General features: G+C 40.6%; 4 protein-coding genes across 8 annotated transcripts; 3 read left to right on the forward strand and 1 right to left on the reverse strand.

Moving 5' to 3' along the window:
- Positions 1-2,986: 2,986 nt before the first annotated feature.
- Positions 2,987-12,167, forward strand: LOC121967398. Of its 2 annotated transcripts, none has more exons than XM_042517582.1 (8): positions 2,987-3,451; positions 10,076-10,223; positions 10,298-10,448; positions 10,752-10,877; positions 10,957-11,037; positions 11,121-11,322; positions 11,396-11,660; positions 11,752-12,167. In XM_042517582.1, the coding sequence occupies exons 1-8, from the start codon at positions 3,224-3,226 to the stop codon at positions 11,991-11,993; spliced, it is 1,443 nt and encodes a 480-aa protein (XP_042373516.1). In that variant the 5' UTR covers positions 2,987-3,223; the 3' UTR covers positions 11,994-12,167. The 2 variants fall into 2 exon arrangements, with proteins under 2 accessions (XP_042373516.1, XP_042373517.1); XM_042517583.1 differs by having other exon boundaries at positions 11,130-11,322.
- A 142-nt stretch (positions 12,168-12,309) lies between these two features.
- LOC121967396 (pollen receptor-like kinase 3) lies at positions 12,310-14,924 on the forward strand. Its single transcript, XM_042517581.1, has 2 exons — positions 12,310-12,503; positions 12,581-14,924. Exon 2 carries the CDS (start codon positions 12,751-12,753, stop codon positions 14,671-14,673), a length of 1,923 nt encoding a protein of 640 aa, XP_042373515.1. The 5' UTR covers positions 12,310-12,503; positions 12,581-12,750; the 3' UTR covers positions 14,674-14,924.
- Positions 14,925-15,297: 373 nt separating this feature from the next.
- On the forward strand, positions 15,298-18,930 carry LOC121967399 (pentatricopeptide repeat-containing protein At3g54980, mitochondrial-like). 4 transcript variants are annotated; one of them, XM_042517587.1, is made up of 3 exons: positions 15,298-18,123; positions 18,368-18,563; positions 18,647-18,930. In XM_042517587.1, exon 1 carries the CDS (start codon positions 15,440-15,442, stop codon positions 17,918-17,920), a length of 2,481 nt encoding a protein of 826 aa, XP_042373521.1. In that variant the 5' UTR covers positions 15,298-15,439; the 3' UTR covers positions 17,921-18,123; positions 18,368-18,563; positions 18,647-18,930. The 4 variants fall into 4 exon arrangements, with proteins under 4 accessions (XP_042373521.1, XP_042373522.1, XP_042373519.1 ...); XM_042517588.1 differs by having other exon boundaries at positions 18,709-18,930; XM_042517585.1 differs by having other exon boundaries at positions 15,298-18,127; positions 18,368-18,930.
- Positions 17,996-20,812, reverse strand: LOC122055150 (receptor-like protein kinase 7). Its single transcript, XM_042616533.1, has 4 exons — positions 20,793-20,812; positions 19,838-20,531; positions 19,619-19,753; positions 17,996-18,109 (listed from the first exon to the last, which is right to left on the reverse strand). The coding sequence occupies exons 1-4, from the start codon at positions 20,810-20,812 to the stop codon at positions 17,996-17,998; spliced, it is 963 nt and encodes a 320-aa protein (XP_042472467.1).
- Positions 20,813-20,926: the final 114 nt, after the last annotated feature.

Below are 20,926 nucleotides of genomic sequence, written 5' to 3' on the forward strand. Positions count from 1 at the left end.
GAGGACATTTGTAAAATCATGGGATTTATAGGAACCCATAGGAACTGATTTAATCTCATTTCAAACTCTCTAGGTATCTCAACCGGCCCAGGAAAATTTAAATTTATATATAAAAAAACTCAAATCTGCAACGAATTTTGAAATTCGTCGCCGATTCTGCGACGAATTTTGAAATTCATCTCAGATCTGCAACGAATTTTAAAATTCATCGTAGATTTATTGAGTTTTAATATATATATAAATTTAAATTTTCCTAGGTAGGTTGAGGTATCTAGAGAGGTCGGAATGAGATGAAACCAGTTCCTATGAGTTTCTAAAAAATACTCTGATCATATAGATGCCCTCAAATATAAATTTTACCCAACATATTGAGATTAGTAATTTTATGAAGGTGATTAACATTTTTTGAACATCGTCAAGGTAAAAAAAATCATCGGCGAGGTAAAATTAGTGGTTGAGGACATTTGTAAAATTAGGAGATTTATAGGAACTCATAGGAACTGGTTTCATCTTATTCCAACCTCTCTAGGTACCTCAACCATTTTCGGATATTTCAAAATAAGTGTGACTTGTTAATCTATACGTTCGTATAGAAATTTAACTAAGTCTTACGTGCTCATAATTGATTTAGGCAATTAGGAATAAATATAATGGGCTAAATAATTTTCACAGGCATTTATATGATCAGGGGAATTTTAGGAACTCATAGGAACTGGTTTCATCTCATTCCGAGCTCTCTAGGTACCTCAACCGGTTCAGAAAAATTTAAATTTATATATAAAAAAGACTCAAATCTACAACAAATTTTGAAATTTGTCACAGATGTACGACGATTTTCAAATTTTCTCGCATAATCAGTGATGAATTTCAAAATTAGTCGCAAATTTGAGTTTTCTTTATATATAAATTTAAATTTTATGGAGCCAGTTGAGGTACCTAGAGAGCTCGGAATGAGATAAAACCAGTTCTTATAGGTTCTTAAAATTCCATTGATTTTATAAATATCCTCAACCACTAATTTTACCCCTCCGGTGATTTTTTTATCTCGAAGATGTCCAAAAAATATTAATCACCTTCATAAAATCAATAATCTCAATATATTGGGTAAAATTTATATTTGAGGGCATCTATATGATCAGGGGATTTTTAGAAACCCATAGGAATTGGTTTCATCTCATTCCGAACTCTCAAAGTACCTCAACCAGCCCAGGACAATTTCTTTTTTCTAAAAAAAATTATATTTACAATTTGCGACGAATTTTGCACAGATTTGAGTTATATATATATAAATTTGGAATTCCCGACACTTGAAACAAATGATTTTTTGTGATGAATCCTAAATTCGTTGTAAAATTACGACGAATCCTAAATTCGTCACAAAAATTATGACGAATCTTAGATTTGTCGCAAAAATTGCGACGAATCCTAAATTTGCCTAAAAAATTGTGACAAATCCAAAATTCGTCGCAATATTTGCGACGAATATTTTAGTTCGTTGCTTATTTCCAATAAAGTTTGCAACGAATATTAGTTTGTTGCTAATTGCCGATGAAATTGTTTTTGTCGCAGACGTTGTTGCTAATATGCAACAAGTTCTTTATTTGTCGTAAAAGTTGTCGTAAATTTGCGACAAGAAATTTTTGTCGCAAATGTTTGTTGCTAAATTGCAGTTTTTTTTTATTGTGTGCAGAAGCAAGGTGCACAACATATTAAAACTATAAAAATCCCCTTGGGGCGAACAGTTTGCTACCGCATGATGATGTTGCCACTATGAGGTCCAGGATCAAATCCCAACTAGTAGCTCGGTGTCTGCTCTCCCCCATGTATTATTCAATTACTCAAAGTTAGTAGTCATCCATGATTTACTTCTTCCGTGTTAACTTAGGGACGGATTGATGAAAACGTTGGCCGCGAATAAATCATCTTTTACGATATATATATATATATATATATAGATGCCTGGGCAATGTCGGTGGACGTCACCCATGTTGGCAAAAGGTGAATAAGCTCGCCTCCGGCGCCCCCGCTAATCCATCCCAGGGCCAACATGGAGGAGGTAAATCACGGACGGCTAATAGCCTTTGGAATAATGACTAGTACATAAGGGAGGCATTTACCTCGGTTTTACTATGATTCAAATCCCAGACCTTATGGTGACAATACCTCATGCGCTAACCACTAGACCATTCCGAGGAGACCGGTGGACGTCACCCATGGATGATGCCCACAAGGCTATCAAACCATTATATTCAAAAATCCTAACACCTTTTCAATTTGATTTTTTTTTTTTCATATTTAGGGTTTAGGATAGTTTCATTCAAATAATTCAAATTTGGAAAAAAAAATTAAATATTTGATTTTCATACATGAGAATACGGATAAAAATTGAATGCCGGAGAAGGAATGAGAATGAAGATGGGATGCATATAATAAATACGGATAAAAATGAAAGATATGAAATTCAATTCAAATTCCATCTATTGCCATTTCTAATTCAAATAATAACATTGTGGTAGTTAATTCTAAAAGTTGAAATAAAAACTTCTACTCTACTGTATCTAAACTATATAAAACTTCAACTAACTTCATTATCAAATAATAAAATACGTACATACGATAAACATCCGATATCTTCTACTTCATTACTGGTATATCATCGGAAAATTTGACTTACTAAATTTACGTTATTTTAAATTAAATCTAGTACAATTAATTTAGTGTCTTCTAATACTTTTATGTGATAAAAGATGATTCATTTGCTCTGAGTATTTAAGTATTTTTATCAATTTGTCCCTAAATCAATAGTTAGAGGTGAGGTTGATAATAGAGATGAATGCTTCAATAATTATATCGAATGAATGGGTGAACAAGTAGCAGAGAGAATAACAAGTAGAGAGAATTCAGGGGAGGGAATATTTTGTGGATTTTTTTATTTGAAAATTCAAAAAAAAAAAAAACCCTAATTGAATTGTTGCCAAATAAGGAGGACAGTTTTCAGAGCATTTGGGCGAATTTCATTGGTAAAATTGGAAACAAAGCTACACGCTTTTTATACGGACAACTCCCTCTTTCTGTCTCCGTTCACTGTATTGTTCAGTCGTTGCTGAGCTCCGCTGAACCCTAGCCCTCGCTTTCCTCCTCCCTCCCGTGAGTTCACCAGTCCTAGGCATTTCCCGTTCGCCCCGCCTCCGGTGCTGGAGTCGGCGGCGCCGTGATATAAGTGATGGAGACCCACCTGAAGAAGTCGCCGCTGAGGATTCGGCTCCGAGTGACGGCGAGGAAGAAAGGGTGGAAGTTGCTCGAAGGCAAGGGCTCCGGACAGAAGCGCTCGCGGCAGGAATGCATCAACACGGTGAGGAAGCTCCAGCGAAGGGAGATCGGTGGCACCCCCCAGTTGTGCCGTGGCAGCGCTGCCGTGACGCCCGAGAAGTTCCGAAACATCCAGCTCCAGGTTTGAATCCCTCGTCTTCCTTTGGGTTTCGGGCGGCTGCTTAATATCTCTCTATAGTCTTTCAATTGCTACTGCTTCGTCTTTGGCGATGTATTGTTCGTTGGAGTTTGCAAAATTTAGACATTTCAAAGTTTTCTGTTGATGTTATTTTGAATAAGTAACATATCACTGTGTGGCTTTCTTCCTTTGTTTCCAGAGCTTTGATTTAGGGTGGAACTGTGTAAGTGAAGATAATCTGAAGGAATGCCCTTTAATGGAAAAATTGAACTAAAATTAGGTATGTTCTCCTGGTTTGGCAAAGAATTTACTCTTGATTGAAAACAGACGTAAGTTCCCGACTATTGCACTCTAGAAAACATTGAAATTGGGTGAAGGAAAAAAAAATGGATGCTATCATAAGTGTGCAAGGGAAGGGGATAACTAGAATAAATCCAAACACATCATGCTGGAATCCACTTGGGAGGAAAGTAATAGTCTACTAAGACCTTGGAATCCCCAGGAGAAAGCACAATTTAGGAGAAAAAACAATTCTTTGTTAAGTTTTTAATCATCCTATCTCAGTGGCTTACTATGTATATGCATTCGAGTAATAATGAACTAATCATAAAAAATTAAGGGGAATAAATAATATCAAATGCAGTATTTAAGATACAAAAGGAAAAAACAGCCTTTGTGCCAAATTAGGCTTCTATGGTTAGAGTTGATCGACACTGACTCATATTCAGTGGTGCAGTTGAGCATTGATCAGAATCAAAATCAAGTGCTGGATCAAGCATCATCTTTGCGCTTAGCAATACCGTTCAAGCTTGTTTGATTCTTGCAGTTCTATGATGGTTTTGATTGTAGGTGCAGCGGAGGCCGGCAAGAGTGGGGTGAATTGCTCCTGAAAAAATTAAAACTATACCCTCCTCGTCTTTCAACTCAAACAGATAGCAATAATAATAAAAGTAAAGACAAAAATGAAATGGACACAGAAATTTAACCTGGTTACAACCAAGGGGGTTGTTAATCCAGGGCAATGGCAAGCGCACTAACAAGAGTCTCCTTTACTGAAGGCGGAGAAGCTTTTTACACTCTAACGGCTCAGAACTATTGCTAGGAATTGCTTACAGAGTTGAATGTAGAAATTGTTGTTAATTCCTAGCTCCAGAGGTCCTTTTATAGCCCTTGGAAATTCTATCTCGGAGGTCCAGGGCGTCTCCAACAGAGGTCTAAGGCATCTCCAAGGGGTGAGCGGATAAAACATTATCCGCAGCTCGAAACGGTCACTTTGACTAGTTGGAGGTGCCTCCAACAGGACTGGAGGCGCCTCCAATGTGGAGGCGCCTCCAGTGCTGTTTGAGGCGCCTCCAAGGTGGAGGCGCCTCTAGCACTGGCTGAGGCGCCTTAAGCTGCATTTTCAGCTTTTTGCTTCTTTTGCTTCGGCTTCCGATGCTCTGTTCTTTTGGGTGATTTCGCCAACTGAAATAGAGCTCACCCGAACCCAATTTCCGGCATTCCTCGAGCAGCCTTCCTCTCAGGCTTAATGTCCCTCGAAAGCCGCGCACGTTCTTCTCGCCCACCGGTGTACTCTTCCGCAGCTCTCTCGTCCTTCGGACGCACCGAGTTCGTCGGTTCCCTTCCCGTGTCGTCCTTCTCGCTAGCTGCGTCTTCTGCTCGACTTCCTGCGCTCCTAAGCTCCTGCACACTCAGACACAGGGATCAAAACACAAAGCAGGACCTAACCAACTTGGTTGATCACATCAAAACTACCACGGGGTCCAACATTGATTTGATATTTGAGTACTTCAATTGGGTTTTGGGTTCATTTTGTAAGCCTGGGATAATTTTATTATTTTCGTAATCTCAGGTAGATTCAGTTATGATCTTTAGGAAATTTCAGCCTCCATGTATCTCTTCAATTGAGTCTTTTTTTCCCTTCTCACATGCATGTTGGGTGGTGTTGGATATGGTTATCTCCAGCTAATATTACATTCATTTTGTATATCTGGAGAAAGCATCATTAAACATGCTAATTTCAAATGCATCTCAATCTATTTCCATCATTAGCATGGATGATAGATTGATAGTGGTACGAACATAAATTGGTTTTTCTTGGATGTTGCGATGTGCTTGACTGATTCATAAACCTATTTTAACATCAATTTTAGCCAAAAACAACATCATTTTCTTATAGTAATACTAGAATTGTGGACAGCAATGTTCATTTAATATTTCAACTATAATTTGACTTAAAAGCAACAAATTAATGCTTAACTAAAAAATAATGTTTTCACCACCAAGCAAAACTGCACTAATATTAAGTTTGAAATCCTTTGATGTGTGAGGATCACCATGAGCTAAGCACTTATGAACGAGGCACATATTTGTTGGTTGTTTTGAATAAATCTTTTTGCCTTACTCATAGATTGTTGAAGTTACTATAGGGTGAAGTATTCTCTCAAACTGAAGCTTGAAATATTTAAACCTTAGCTTTTCTATTTGTGGTAGTGGAAGATGGACTATTACACTTGAATAAAAGTAGTAGGTTCTTCATAGAAATAGCTTTACTACTAAGTTTGAAATCTTGCTATATAAATGTAGAATACTATGAATTCTATTGTGTTTTCTATATGACAATGTTTAAATTTTTTATACTAATACTATATCTTGAAAGATAATATATATGATAAATCATAAAAAATTAAATATAGTTTAAAAATATTTTAATAAAAATAGAGGAGTCTCCCTCCTTGCTTTAATATATATAATGGTAAAGTTGTTATTGTGTGACCTAATTGTTATGCATTCGAGTCGCGGAAATAACCTCGTAATGTAGGGAAAAGCCACATACAATAGACCCTTCCTCGGACCCTGCATTTGTCGGAGCCCTTTTGGAGGAGTCTCCCTCCTCAAATCTACGATCCCAACCCCATGGACCTACTTGCATTCCTAGGCAGCATCTTGATCTTAACAACTTCTACACAATTAAAGCTTCACCAACCCCAATGATGCAATGTTTCATAGGCAAAGATCCTAGGGTGAACCTCTGCGATTCTCTTATGCTCTAGTGATGTAGGTTTCATGCAAGTAAAGACACAATTCTTTTGCACTTGCTGCTAACACTGACAACATGGAGCAAGGGTGCTAGGAAAACATGTGGGAACCCTCCTCCTAGGTAAGCCACAACTTCCTCTTCTTTTTCACCTCCTATAATTGTTAGGGCGTCATGTGGGTCAATATTGATTCCTTATGGTGACTCTTTTTTTTTTCTTGTACCTCCCATATAATCACTCCACTATGTAGTGCATATGTGGCATCATGTATGGAGGAGGCATATTTAGTAACCGTTAAAAATATTAAAAGATATTTATATTGATACTTAAAGTGCTTATCACTTTCAAACAACTTTCTTTTTTTTTAAAAAAATTACGAGCTACTAAATAAGGTAGGAGGCTTAAGCCATTTTGGTTTAGTTTAAATTGGTTCAAATGAGCCTACTACATATGTCATACGCAGTCAATATGCGACCCTTTTAAAATTTCCATTGGTTATGCAATTCAAACAGGGATTTTGTAAAACCACGCCAACTCTCCCAATATGACATCGACATCAAATTGATTCGTCCAAACCGAAACCCCGACTCGAATGCTTTTTTTAAACTGTGCATGGAATACCATAATATATTTATAAATTGCAAAATAACTATTTATTTAAAGTTACAACCTACTAATTAAGGTAGCTTAGGATTTTTAGGTCAATTTTGTTTAGTCTAAGTTAGTTTCAACATTGAGATCAAATCATTTCAATCAAGGACCAAAAACTTAACTTTTGAGCTATGCATGGAATGCCATAATCTATAGGCACACATTTTCTTTTGGAGAGCCCACATATACACTAAAGTGGAGAATTTTGAAAAAGAAAGAAAGAAAGAGAGACGTACACTGAATTTTGCAATAGAGATTGTGCACATAATTTACTTGACAGTTTAACTAATGCATCAATTAATTACTGGAAAAAAATAACAAATAGAGGTGGGTATTTTTTTCATAAGATGCTGAACCTTAGTTTACAGGAAAAAAGAATAGGAAAAAGGAGGTGAATTTTTTTATAAGATGTTGCACGTCGGTTCAGTCTTATATGGGAACTTAATTGGTTTAGCCCATCGAGTTAGTTCTCCTATTTGGGTATATTGATGGGGGACTAAACTATCTATTTCAAAGGGAGAATAAGTGCCTCATTGATAGAAGGGTTTTTTATTTTTTTATTTCTTTTTAGATTCAGAAAATCCTTTTGATGCTAAGTGGTGGGAGGTTAATGCATGGGAACTTACAAATCATGAAAATTTTCACCCACGTCAGTTGTAAAAGTGAAGTTTATGATTTCAAGCATTTAGGAATGTCATAACTGTGCTGGCATAAAAGGGTCAACTTAGCATTAATGCATTTAATATTGTTACATAAAAATACAAGATATAGCATTGGTTATGACAAACATAGTTTGATGCCTATGTTTTAGATAGAATTAGTCATGTATAAGTTATATTGAAGCAGTGAAAACATATAATTATTCTTTATAAATACATTGCAGTACAATATATTTTTTTTCTTAAATTTTACATGGTTTCGAAGTCACCTTTCTACATAGGAGTTTCTGGAAGAAATAATCCTAAGGCTAGTAGTGTCTTCTTATCATCATGCATTTTGTGAGAATCTAGGACTTATGCTGATTAGAACATTGCTATGACTAGCACATGTCTCCTGGATGTCTCTATGCATGTTGCTTCATTGCACTTTGTTGCACTCCATGCATGGTAACAATGAAGACATAAATTATGCCTTCTCCTCAATCTCTTATATTGGATGTTCTATCATGCACTTTACAATCAAGTGGAAAATTAACCAACATCTAGTTGTCTAATGAGGCTCTTGATGCCACTCTTCCATCACTTATTAGGACAGAGAAACAACCGACTTCTGGTTGTCTAAAGTGCTTTTTCTGTATACATTAATATATTTTGTTCACATTGATAGATTTTCAAGTATTATGTTTCCATTGAGATTCATTTTTTTTTTTAAATTATATAACAAATTAGACAGTGTTTATGCTTCAGCTTGAGGAATTCTAGATTAAATATTACAGTCAATCTAGTTCAAGACATTTTTATTGTTATGCAACAGAATAGTCATGTTTATGGATTTTATGTTAAATCTAAAATATGATCATTTTTTCCAAATACAACACAAGACAATATTATTCTTTCCTAAATTCTACAGATATGATCTAAAAGCTGATGTTCTATTGCTCGGTGGGAAAGTACTTACAAATTCAATGACATCATTATGCATAATGAAATATGATGCAGAACTTTGTATAGTGGTGACTATCTTGTAATATAACTATCAATATTATGCTGGATGGCCATTGTGCAGACTTGTTTTATTTGTGCAGGATGAAACTACATTCTGGAGTTATCTATATGATGAGTATACAATAGTGTTCTCTAGTCTTGATTATTTAATCCATTGACTTCTATATACTGTGTCAAGAATATCACTAAACCTTCCATTCCTACAGAGCTCTATACTGCTTTATGAATTAGATTTAGGTCTCGCCACATCTTATTTCTGTTGGATCTGTTGCTGTAATGAATCTCAATGCTTCATTTGTGTGTTTCTGTTTGAGTCTCTGTCATTAAGAAGCAAGAGAAGCAAGAAAAGGTTATAATTGGTGAGCCAGCAAGTCTTGAATTAATGTCCAGCGTTCCTAGCCCACCAAGTGAAATGGTAGTTTCTGTCATGATCAACTAAAAATTCTAGTTTGGAGAGAGTTTCCACATAGTTGAACCTCCTGAAGAATTATTATGCTTTTCTTAAGGCTGATCTAACCCGCCATCAAAACCCAAATACTTGTCGGAGAAATGTTTTTGATTTAGAATTATATTCAGGATTTTCCTCAGCTCAGATTTCTTGGGAAATAAAACTTAGTCACATTAATACAGAGCTAGACCAACTACCTATCAGAACTAACACTTGTTTACGTTACAAATATAACCAATGCTAATTTGCAAAAAAGTACCTAAAAAATTTGGGTGTGAGAACCACAGTGACCTTTGATAAGTCTCTTCAAGTTTCCTCATAACAATCATCTAGGCACTAATTTCTCTACTAACCATAGCACTAAGTTCGTTCACGGTGCCAGCTTTCTGTTCCACCACACTTTATTATTCAGTATCCTATTTGTGAAATATAAGGGAAAAAAAATTAAGTCAATGCTATATTTATCTACTTCACAATTTCCTTACATCATTTATGTCGAGATACAGGACAGTTTGCTTGTATATAAAGTTCACTGTTTCTAAGCCATGTAGTGACTAGTGATAAATTTTTTTAATTCCTGGCCAATTTGCTTATAACATGTATGACTAAATTATGTCACAGATGTATATCTGTTGCCTTTCCCTTGAGATTTTAGGCATGATCTGTCAAATTCTTATATTTTTTCATTTGGCGCATATTCATTCTCCGTGAATGCAAGTGTACACATACCTTGTTCTGTACACCATATCCTAGTCAAATATAGATTTTGCCAATGGAATCGTGCTAACAATCTCTTTTCTCTTATGGTTTCTCTTCTGGATAACAGGAAGAGTTTGATACGTATGATCCTAATATCCACTGGTTTCTGAAATTGCAATTTCTGAAGAAGAGGTCCAAGATTATCGAGATTGTTGCTGCAAATGATCTTATATTTGCTCTCGCACAGTCTGGTCTTTGTGCTGCTTTTAGTAGAAGTAAATCTTCCGGTCACACTCTGTAGCTGGTCCTTTTTTTTTTCATTGTGATTGACTTCTGCTTATTGTTGCAGCAACAAACAAGCGGATATGCTTCTTGAACATAAGCCCTGATGAAGTTATCAGGAGCTTATTTTATAATAAGAACAATGAATCTCTCATCACCGTGTCAGTTTATGCATCGGATCATTTCAGCTCTTTGAAATGCAGGACAACTTCAATAGAGTAAGTGACTCTTTTCAAGTGGATCAATCACCAAAGAATTTCTGCGCATGAATAAATCTTCGGCATCTCGTTATTTTAGTTGAAAACAAACAGATGCATCACTGATCTTTCTAGAAATGAGCATAAAATGAGTTGAATTTGTTTTTCATGATCACCGATCGTACTGGCCTTGGCTGTCTTATTTATTCGACTGATGTCTCCATTTTATTTATTTTTTTGATAAGATAGAAGTCCATAAAATTTGCTATTTGAATATGATTACTCTCAAAAGAATGATCACATGGTGTCAACTCAACTATGCAGATATATCAGGAGAAACCAATTGGATGCCGGGTATCCTCTTTTTGAAACTGAATCCTTAAAATGGCCAGGTTTTGTAGAATTCGATGATGTAAATGGTAAAGTGCTGACCTACTCAGCCCAGGATGGGTAAGTTACCACATTTTAGTTACTATGTTCTCCTAAATTTTAGGAACATCCTTCTGAAGTGTCACTTATATCTTTTCAGCATTTACAAGGTTTTTGACCTGAAAAACTACTCCTTTCTCTACTCAATATGTGACAAGGAGATCCAGGAAATTAAAATAAGGTCCCAACTTCTTGCACTTCAAATAATTTCTATGGAAATATTTGTACTATTGTTTTCTCCCCTATTTTCTCTCCTAATATCAGTTCTGGCAGCCCTGGGATCATGTTGCTAATTTACCAAAGAACTCTTAGTCATGTACCACTGACAATACTCTCAATCGAGGATGGAAAAGTTTTGAAATCTTTTAATCACTTGCTGCATCGCAACAAAAAGGTTGACTTCATAGAACAGTTCAACGAGAAACTTCTAGTCAAGCAAGAAAATGAGAACCTACAGATTCTCGATGTAAACTGCTAAAAATTTTCCTTATTTGTTATTCAAATTTGTTCATTCATCTCTAACACCTTGAAGTTAGCAGGTGAGGAATACAGATCTCATTGAAGTTAGCAAGAATGAGTTCATGACCCCTTCTGCATTCATTTTCCTTTACGAGAACCACCTTTTCTTGACGTTCAGAGACAGGACTGTGTCAGTTTGGAATTTTCGTGGGGAGCTTGTCACTTCGTTTGAGGACCATCAACTGTGGCATCTGGACTGTAATACCAACAACATTTACATTACTAGTGATCAAAACCTAATAATTTCCTACTGCAAAGCTGAAGACGGGTGTGACAAGCAGGGAGGTATGGTGTGCCCAATCCCATCAAGCTCCACAATTATGCTTCCTGCCCAATTGACTGATGATATGATCTGTGTTGTTTCCATTTTGATCAGTATCTCCTGTTGGCTCCATCAATATGAGCAACATCCTCACTGGCAAATGCATAGCCAAGATATGTCCACTCGATCCCACACTCCAGGCCGCTTCTCGAAAGCGCAAGGATACCAACTGCTCTACAATCAGAAGCACCATCAGGGAGGCTCTTGAAGATGTCACCGCCCTCTTCTACGATGAGGAGCGGAACGAGATCTACACTGGCAACAAGCAAGGTTTGATCCATGTCTGGTCTAACTAGATAGAATGACCTTCTCTATGCTTGTTTATAGTGTGGGTCTGTTCGATCGAGAGACGAGACCTACCTGCATGTCGTGTTCTATCATAACTGTAATAGTATTGTATCTTCGGAGATAGGCTTAATATCCCATCAAAATGATCCCTAAGTGAAAATAATATACTTGCGGTTTTCCAATTGCTCTATTCTTATGCTGTATATCTGCTGAATCTGTTAGCAAAATTCTTTCTGCTGTATTGGATCTGTTAAAGTTATAGTTTTGCTATAGATGAAACTCGCATAATGCGAACCAAACATGTCTGATATTAGATGTTGGCGGTTCAACCCGTGGTTTAACATTTAACTGCTTCAGCCTCCCCTAGTAAATCTGTTTTGTGAAAGCTGTTGGACCCAAATTATGATTCTGCTATGGATGAAACTTTCATGGCATGAGTTTGTTCGCTCCAGCGGTTTACATCTGACGGCTGAAAAGAAGTGTTCCGCGTCAAGATTCGTGCGACTGACATGACACCCGTATGTTGTTTTATTTATTTATTTATCAGTCACTTATTTTAGTTAATATTGACATAATTATTTAATTTGAATTGAAGTTGTTGGTAAAGTCGACACAATTGACAAGGTCAACGGTGCGAAGCTGGATTCTCTCCGGCACGGTCTATTCTTGGTCAATCCACTTTTCTGCCTCCCCAATCCATAGAAGACAAAAAAGAAGCAAAACCAACCCCAATCAGACAGCGGCCTCCCTCTCCGCTCCTCCGCCATGGCCACCGCTATGGCTCTCCTCCTCCTCCTCCTCCTCCCCCACCGGCTCAGCTTCTCGGCCTCTGCCCCCATCCCGCCGGCCTCCGACGCCGACAACCTCCTCATGCTAAAAAACTCCTTCACCAACGCTGCGGCCCTCTCGTCCTGGTCCGCCTCCAATCCTTCCCCTCCCTGTGACCCCCACTCCCCCTGGCCCGGCGTCATTTGCCTCCATGGCATCATCACCGGTCTCCACCTCTCTGACATGGGCCTCTCTGGCACCCTCAGCGTCGACGCTCTGTTCACCTTCCCCGCCCTCCGCTCTCTCAGCTTCGTCAACAACTCCCTATCCGGGACTCTCCCAGCTGACCTCAGCCGCCTCCACACCCTCAAGGCCATCCTTCTGTCCCGCAACAAGTTCTCCGGCCCCATCACCGCTGACTCCTTCAGCGGCATGACCCGGCTCAAGAAGCTCTGGCTCAACGACAACCAGTTCAACGGCCCCATCCCCGACTCGCTGGCCGAAGCGACCGCGCTGCTGGAGCTCCACCTGGAGAACAATCATTTCTCCGGCGAGATACCCCCCGCCCTCGCCTTGCCCTCCTTGTCCTCCTTCAACGTGTCCAACAACAATCTCCATGGGTCCATCCCGCAGGCGTTTGCCAAGTTCAACTCGAGCTCGTTCTCCGGCAACGAAGGTTTGTGCGGCCAACTCGTCGTCGGAAAGCCCTGTGCTGAACCCGCGATCGCCGCAGGGGGCGGCGGAAGAGTCATCATCGTCTTCGCCCTCGCTGTCCTCCTCGTTTGCATGGCCTTGTACGCGTTGAAGGCCGGAGACAAGAAAGAAGAAGTGGTGACGTTAGGAAAGGTTCGCAAAGCGAAAGAAAAACCTACCTTGCCGAACTCGGTAGAAGATGGCGGTGCAACCGCCGCCGCCGGAGCCGGAGAAGAGGGATTGGTTATGTTGAGCTCGAGAAACGGAGAACTCCAGCTTTCCGACCTGATGAAGGCGGAGGCGGAGTTACTGAGGAGCGGCGGTATGGGGACGGTGTACAAAGCGTCGATGGCCAGCGGCATTGCCGTGGTGGTGAAGCGTACACGAGACTTGAACCGGTTGGGGAAGGAGGCGTTCGCCGCCGAGATGGCCCGGCTAGGTCGCCTCTCCCACCCCAATGTGGTGACGCCGTTGGCCTACCATTATCGGAAGGACGAGAAGCTGCTCGTGTTGGAGTTTGTCCCCAAGAGGAGCTTGTCGTACGTCCTCCACGGCGACAGGGGAACCGACCACGCGGCGCTCGATTGGGGGCGGCGCCTCGGCATCGCCCGGGGCATCGCCCGCGGCCTCGCCTACCTCCACACAGAGCTTCCGTTCATAGACGCCCCGCACGGGAATATAAAATCCGGCAACGTGGTCCTAACACAGGATTTCGAGCCTCGGTTAACGGACTTCGGGTTTCTGCCGATGGTCAACGCGTCGCAGGCGGGGACGGTGATGCAGTGTCTGCGAACGCCGGAGGTTCTTGCGGGTCGGCCGGTGTCGCCGAGGTCAGACGTGTACTGCTTCGGCGTGCTTCTGCTTGAGCTGATGACCGGGAAATTCCCAGTGCAATGCCTGAGCAACGTCGACGGCGGGACGGACGTGGTGGAGTGGGCGACGCGGGCGGCGAAGGAAGGGCGGGAGGCGGATGTCCTGGACCCGGCGATGGTGGCCGGCGCCAAGTCATCAGTGCCGGAGATGGCGCGGCTGGTGCGGGTGGCGGTGGAGTGCGTGGATCCGGAGCCGGAGCGGCGGCTGGGGCTGAAGGAGGCTGTGGAGAGGATCGAGGAGTTGGCGGAGGCGGCGGCCGAGGCGCTGCGGTCGGATGCGGCGGCGGCGTCGGAGACGCGCGGCCATGAGCCCAACACGAGGGAAACTCCCGACAACGATCGGCACGGCGTTTAGGTAGATGCGTCGGTGAGGCGGACGACGACGATTGATCGTTCGCCATTTCGTGACTCCATTCGTGATACGTTAGCTTGTGTATAGCGTTTGATGTGGTGTTAAATTATTCATTTATTTATTCGGAAGGATCGTTTTTATTTTCTTCTTGAATTTTAATTTATGACAAATATCTTATAACAAAAGAAATGCAGGTTATTTTTCTTTTCTTTTATCTTTTGGAAATATTTATTGAGATATTGTCATTTATTTGGAAGGATCAGCTTAGTTTATTTGTCACTTAGCTTGCTCAATTAGTCCGCACAACATTCTGTCTCTATTTTTCTTCTTCTAATATTGATTTAATATTAGTTATTTTTTAAAATTTAAATTAAAAAGATTCTAATATTAGTTAAATAAAATAATTATAATTAATATTGAAATAGCTTTAACTAATATTTAAATAATTTTAATTAACAGTTTGAAACAATTTCAGTTAAAACTATTCTTGGTGGCGTTTTTTTTTTATTGCCAAAGAATACTATTTGTAATGGTTCTTCAATCTTCAGGTATCAAGATCCGCTATTAATAACGGGTCGGATCTGTTATTTCGCCCCATTCCATTTCCACCTACCCATCACAAATCGTTGTGAGTTTATGTACCGCCCTAAACCAGAAAAGGTACAGGCGGCGGCGGAAGCGACGACGATTACCACCGCCACCACTACCACGGCGAAGGGGAGAGATTTTCTTCCTCTAGTTGGTGAATCCCACCGCGTCGGTCAGAATTATGAGAGCTGTCCGGTGCTCTCCCCGGCGCCTCTCTTCGTGGCGTCCAAGCTGCATTCACGCCTCCAGATTCCTCCTATCCTCCCCTGCCTCCCTGTCACCTCCCTCTCATAATGCTTCCGAGGAATCAACAGCTCAAGATCCAGAGGATACCTCGGACCCCCTCCCCTCTCCATCCTCTGAAGCAGTGATCGAGTTCCTTCTCAGCAATCAGCACAAGCCCAACGACGCCCTCAAGTTCTTCAAACGGTCTCGGATTCAGGATGGCATCGGTGGAGATTTGCGCAAAGTCGATTCCTTATGCATCATGCTCCACATCCTCGCCAGCGCCGGGAAGGTAGCAAGTGCTCAGAATTTGATGAAAAATTCGATCCAATCTGGTTCTGCTCCACGTCCCAGCATTCTGGTCCATCGGCTGATCGAGATGGCAAGTAAGTGCGGCTCTAATTCTAGTTCTTTCGATCATCTCTTGACTTTCTACACAAGAACTGGAAAGGTAGAAGAAGCCGTTGAAGCTTTCAAGAGTATGGTCGAGAATGACATCTTTCCTTGTGTCGAATCTAGGAATGGTTTATTGCTCTCGATGCTCAGATCAGGTTCCTATAGCACAGCTCTAGAGCTTTTTGAGGAGATGAGGGATAAAGGAATGAATTATGACAAGTTTACACTTGACATTGTCATGAATGTCTGCTTGAAAACAGGGAAATCAGAGGATGCCGAGGCGTACTTTAGAGAAGCTGTTGATAAGGGACAGGTGCAGCCTGATGCGGTTTCTTATCATACATTGATTCAGTCATCCTCCAAGAAGCCCGATGCCAAGAAAGCTTGTGATTTTTTGAGTGAGATGAAGAATGCTGGGTTGGTTCCTTCTGCTTTCATTTATAATGTCGTTATTGGAGCTTGTATTAAGCAAGGTGACCTTGAAAAGGCATTGAGTTTGAAGGATGAGATGCTTGGTTGTGGTCTTGTGATGAATTTAGTTCTCGCGACTAGTCTGATGAAAGGTTACTGTGTAAAGGGCGACCTTAATAATGCTTTGGATTTGCTGGCTAAAGTCTGTGACCAAGGTATTGAGCCAAACAATGTTACATACTGTGTTCTGATTGATGGCTGTTTTAAACATGGAAACGCAGAAAAGGCAATTGAACTTTACCACCAAATGAAGGAAATGAGCTTGGTGCCGAATGCATTTACTTTGAATTCAGTCCTAAAGTGTCTGTTGAAGTCTAACAACTGGACAGAGGCATATGGTGTGTTTGAGGAGGGAGTTTCATCTGGTGTGGCTAATGTTTTCACCTATAACTGTCTTATTCATTGGCTTTGCCGTGTTGGGAGGCTAAAGGAAGCTTTCAGATTGTTTAATAAGATGGTGGAGACTGGATTAGAACCCAGTGAAGTTTCTTACAACAACTTGATATTCGGCCATTGTGTCAAGGGAGATTTGGATTCAGCAGTCAACTTGTACACTCAGATGTCTCAGAAGGGTATAAAACCAAATGTGATCACTTATACGAATTTAGTGACATGCCATGTGAAGAAAAATAACTTGGACAAAGCTCTTCAACTTGTCAACGAAATGCGTAACATGGGTGTTGCTTGTAATGATTATACATACAACAGCATTGTGAACGGCCTTTGCAAAACTGGACATGTTTCTGTAGCGAAAGACATGTTGCAGAAGTTTTTGGAGGACGGTTTTATCCCCGGTGCTATGACATACAATAGCATGATTGATGGCTTTGTAAAGCAGGGCATGATGAGCATGGCACTTTCAACATATCGAGAAATGACTAGTTGTGGCATCTCCCCCAATGCCATTACTTACACCAGTTTGATTGACGGGTATTGTAGAAGTAATTCTGTTGATCTTACTCTCAAATTGTGGAACAATTTAAGAAGGAAAAATTTTCCATTGGACATTGCTGTGTATAATATTCTTGTTGGTTATTTGTGCAAGGAAGGGAAGATCGAAGTCGCTTTGTATCTTTTTAATGATCTAGATAAAGCTGGTTTAGCACCTGATTCATCGATATACAATAGCCTTATCTCTGGCTATAAGTATCAAGGTAACATGGAGGCTGCTTTTCAGTTGCATAGAAAAATGGTTAGAGATAGAATTCCTTGTGATACTGCAACCTACACTAATCTTATAGATGGATCATTGAAAGTTGGAAAAACAGCCCTAGCTTCTGAATTTTACTCCATGATGCTACAGGACCAAAATGTACCAGATGATGTCACATTCACTGCATTGATACATGGCCTCTGCAACAATGGTGATGTGGAAGGTGCTCACAGAATGTTACATGAAATGGACAGAGTGGATGTACAACCTAATGTCGGCTTATACAACAAATTGATTAATGGGTATTTTAGAGAGGGCAAGTTCGAAGAAGCTTTTCGTTTGCACGATGAGATGCTCGACAGAGGTCTTGTACCCAATGATACAACATATGACATTCTAGCAAATCACAAGCTTTGAGGGATTAATTCATTCAAATGCAATTAATTAAGAATGTCCAAGACCCCTGGATGGCAGTAATTGTCCTGAGGCAGCTTAATGTTTATCTTCGAAGGGTGCCTCGAGGGATTCTCTTGCTGTTTCCAGTGCTATTCTCTGCTGAATGAAGGATGTCTTCAAGGATTCTCTTCCTATTCGCAATGTTATTTTCTGCTTGTGAAAATGTAGGTAATGATATTGAAGCACTTAAGATGCACCATAAAGGTTATTATATTATTTTCAAACTTCTTACTTGATTGGATTAATAGGCTTTAAGAATCAACTTCTACCTATATTATCTAGTTTAGATCATAATGCTTCAATTTTAAATATTCGCTTGTGTTTAAATGGAGAGATCATGTGTTAATGCACTGGTTTGTTTACCCTTCCTTCGATTATAAATTTATATGATCAATTTTTGACTTGCAGGCTAGATTTGACCCTTTGTAGATGGCTAATTATGTCTTGATGGAGAACTCTGTAAACACAAGAGTTCCAGCTAATAACAGTGCACAAGATGAAAAGGAGATGAAGTTTATAGAATTGTTGCAGATTTATGCTTGGAAGATTGTATACAACAAACCCTCTTGAGAGAAGTTATCCACCGAGACAGCCCCCCCTGTTGGTAATGATTTCACTTGCTGAAATAAAATATGTTTAGCAGTTTGGCTGAAAGTATTTATTTTGTTTTCGACTTTCCTTGTTGAGTTTATCCAATAAACTTTGGCGAATTGGATACTCGAGAGTTGAGACTCAATTTCGATGGACAGAAACTGAAGGGATTGACTGAATACCAGAGTGAAGGAAAAGAATGGAAGGTCATTCCTATTCCAGGAAAAGAAAGTAGTTTCTTACTAAGGCAGAGGAAAAGGTTGCGAGAAAGGAAGTTTCTTACCCTAGAAAATGAGAATGTTTATAGGAAAAAACGCAGGAAAAAGATTTTTTATATTATTTATTTATTTGTTAATGAAATTTTGCAGAAGATTCACACTTATTGGCATTGTTCATCCTCAAAAACTTATCGGTTCCCTTTTCTACTTTTGACTCAACGAATGTGGTTTCATATGGACAAACATGGATTAGGAATCCTTCCTCGCCGAGACATTATTTTACTCAACTCAACCAATGTGGATCCATACAAACTCACATAGGTTGGGAATCCTTCCTCGGTTGGTGGTCGAGGAAGTATTGGAGTTATGTACCATGGTGGGGGTATGAATGTTACAGAGAACCTAAACATGTTTAGTTGTGCTTGACTGGTAGAACTTTGAACTTCTTTCCATCATTAATAACATAACAAGTTCTACACATTGGAGCAAATCCAATAATGCAAACCCACAATCAATACTCATTACATCACATAAGATCCGGATGTTACAAAATAATGTGGAAGCCCATCAAATAACGAGATAATATCCAACACTCCGATGCTTGACGATGGGATCGTGCCTGAGAATTGGTTGTTATGCAGGTCTATCTGGACGATCGCAGCCGCGTCTCTGATCTGTGTAGGAATCTGACCCGAGAACTGGTTGTCGGAAATAAAGAGCCTGGTTTAGGGACTTGGTAGCACCGATCTGGAGCCAATCGAACCTTCAAATTGGTTGCCGGCGAAATCAATCATGTTTGCAAGCTCCAGAGACCCAAGGGAACCTCACCGGAGAGTGAGTTGTTACTGACCCTGAACCTAAGCAGAGAAGAGCAATAAGCATAACCGGCGGCGATCTCCCTGGTGAACTTGTTCTCCATCATCAGAAGCCTCTTCATGGTCCCTTTCCTGCACTTCCAAACTTCGCCAGCAACTTTCCAATGAACCTGTTTGCGTACAACGTGAGGTTGGTGAGGAATCGGAAGTCCCCAAATTCCAGCGGTACCTCACCGGAGAAATTGTTATCGAACAATTGTAGAGAGATGAGGTTCGTCAAGCTCCGGATCTCCAATAGGCTGCCCTCCAAATTGTTCATCGACGCATCGAATAAGGCCAACTTTGTGAGGTTCCCGAACCCATTCGGGATATGTCCGCTGAGCGAATTGTTGTAAAGCTCGAGTTGCCACTGATTGGAGAGCTTGGAGATCTCGGGGAGTCACGCCAGTGAGGAAGCGGTCGGCTATCTCGATGTTGATGAGCTTTGTCAGGTTACCTATCGCCGGCGGAATTTGTCCATGGATGTTACAATTAGAGAGGTAGAGCCAATTGAGTTTGGTCAAATTCAGCACCACATCAGGGAAAGGATTAGGATCGAACGAGTTATCCCCGACGCTGAGTACCTCCAACTCAGTCAGCCTGGCGAGGGAGCTCCACGGGAAGGCACCGGTGAAATAATAACTAGTAAAGTTGATCTGAAGCTCGACTAGAGTGGTCATTTCGGGAACTACACCTCTGAGAGAGCCGAAGGCGAGGTCAAGCCGGCGGAGGCTGGTGCAGCTGTGAAGGGCATCGGGGATGTCATCAGAGAGCTCATTAGACCCCGGTGAGAGCGGGATGAGCGAAGGAAGCCAACAAACAATATCAAAACGGATTTCTCCAGATATTCCGATGTCGGTGAGGTCGATTTCAGAAACAGAGTCATCAGAATCACACGTGATACCGGCGCTGCAATGTGGGTTGTTTGTTGTCCATGATTAGGCGGTCGCGTTTGCTGTCTTGAAGGTGAATTTCAACTGGAGGAGGATTCGCCGAACCTCCATTGGAGTTGCCTCCCTGACAACGGTGAGACATAGTGAGAGGAGGAAGCATATTAGCCCCCAGGGTGTATCATAGACGGTGGGCGCATAATAGTGTAATGGTCAGGAATCAATTTTCAGGAATTGACGATCTGGGATTTATTCCACCATGCGCCTGACGCCTGTGTACCTACATGTATCTTTCTCCATATTCGTGGGACCAATACTAGGGGACCGTTAATGTAGCAGATCTACATTTTAAGAGGAGGAAGCATATCGTCACACCCCCGAGGGTAAGATTATCCGGATAAAATTAGACAACAC

Source organism: Zingiber officinale, chromosome 3B, assembly GCF_018446385.1.
Source record: "Zingiber officinale cultivar Zhangliang chromosome 3B, Zo_v1.1, whole genome shotgun sequence".
NCBI lineage: Eukaryota > Viridiplantae > Streptophyta > Magnoliopsida > Zingiberales > Zingiberaceae > Zingiber > Zingiber officinale.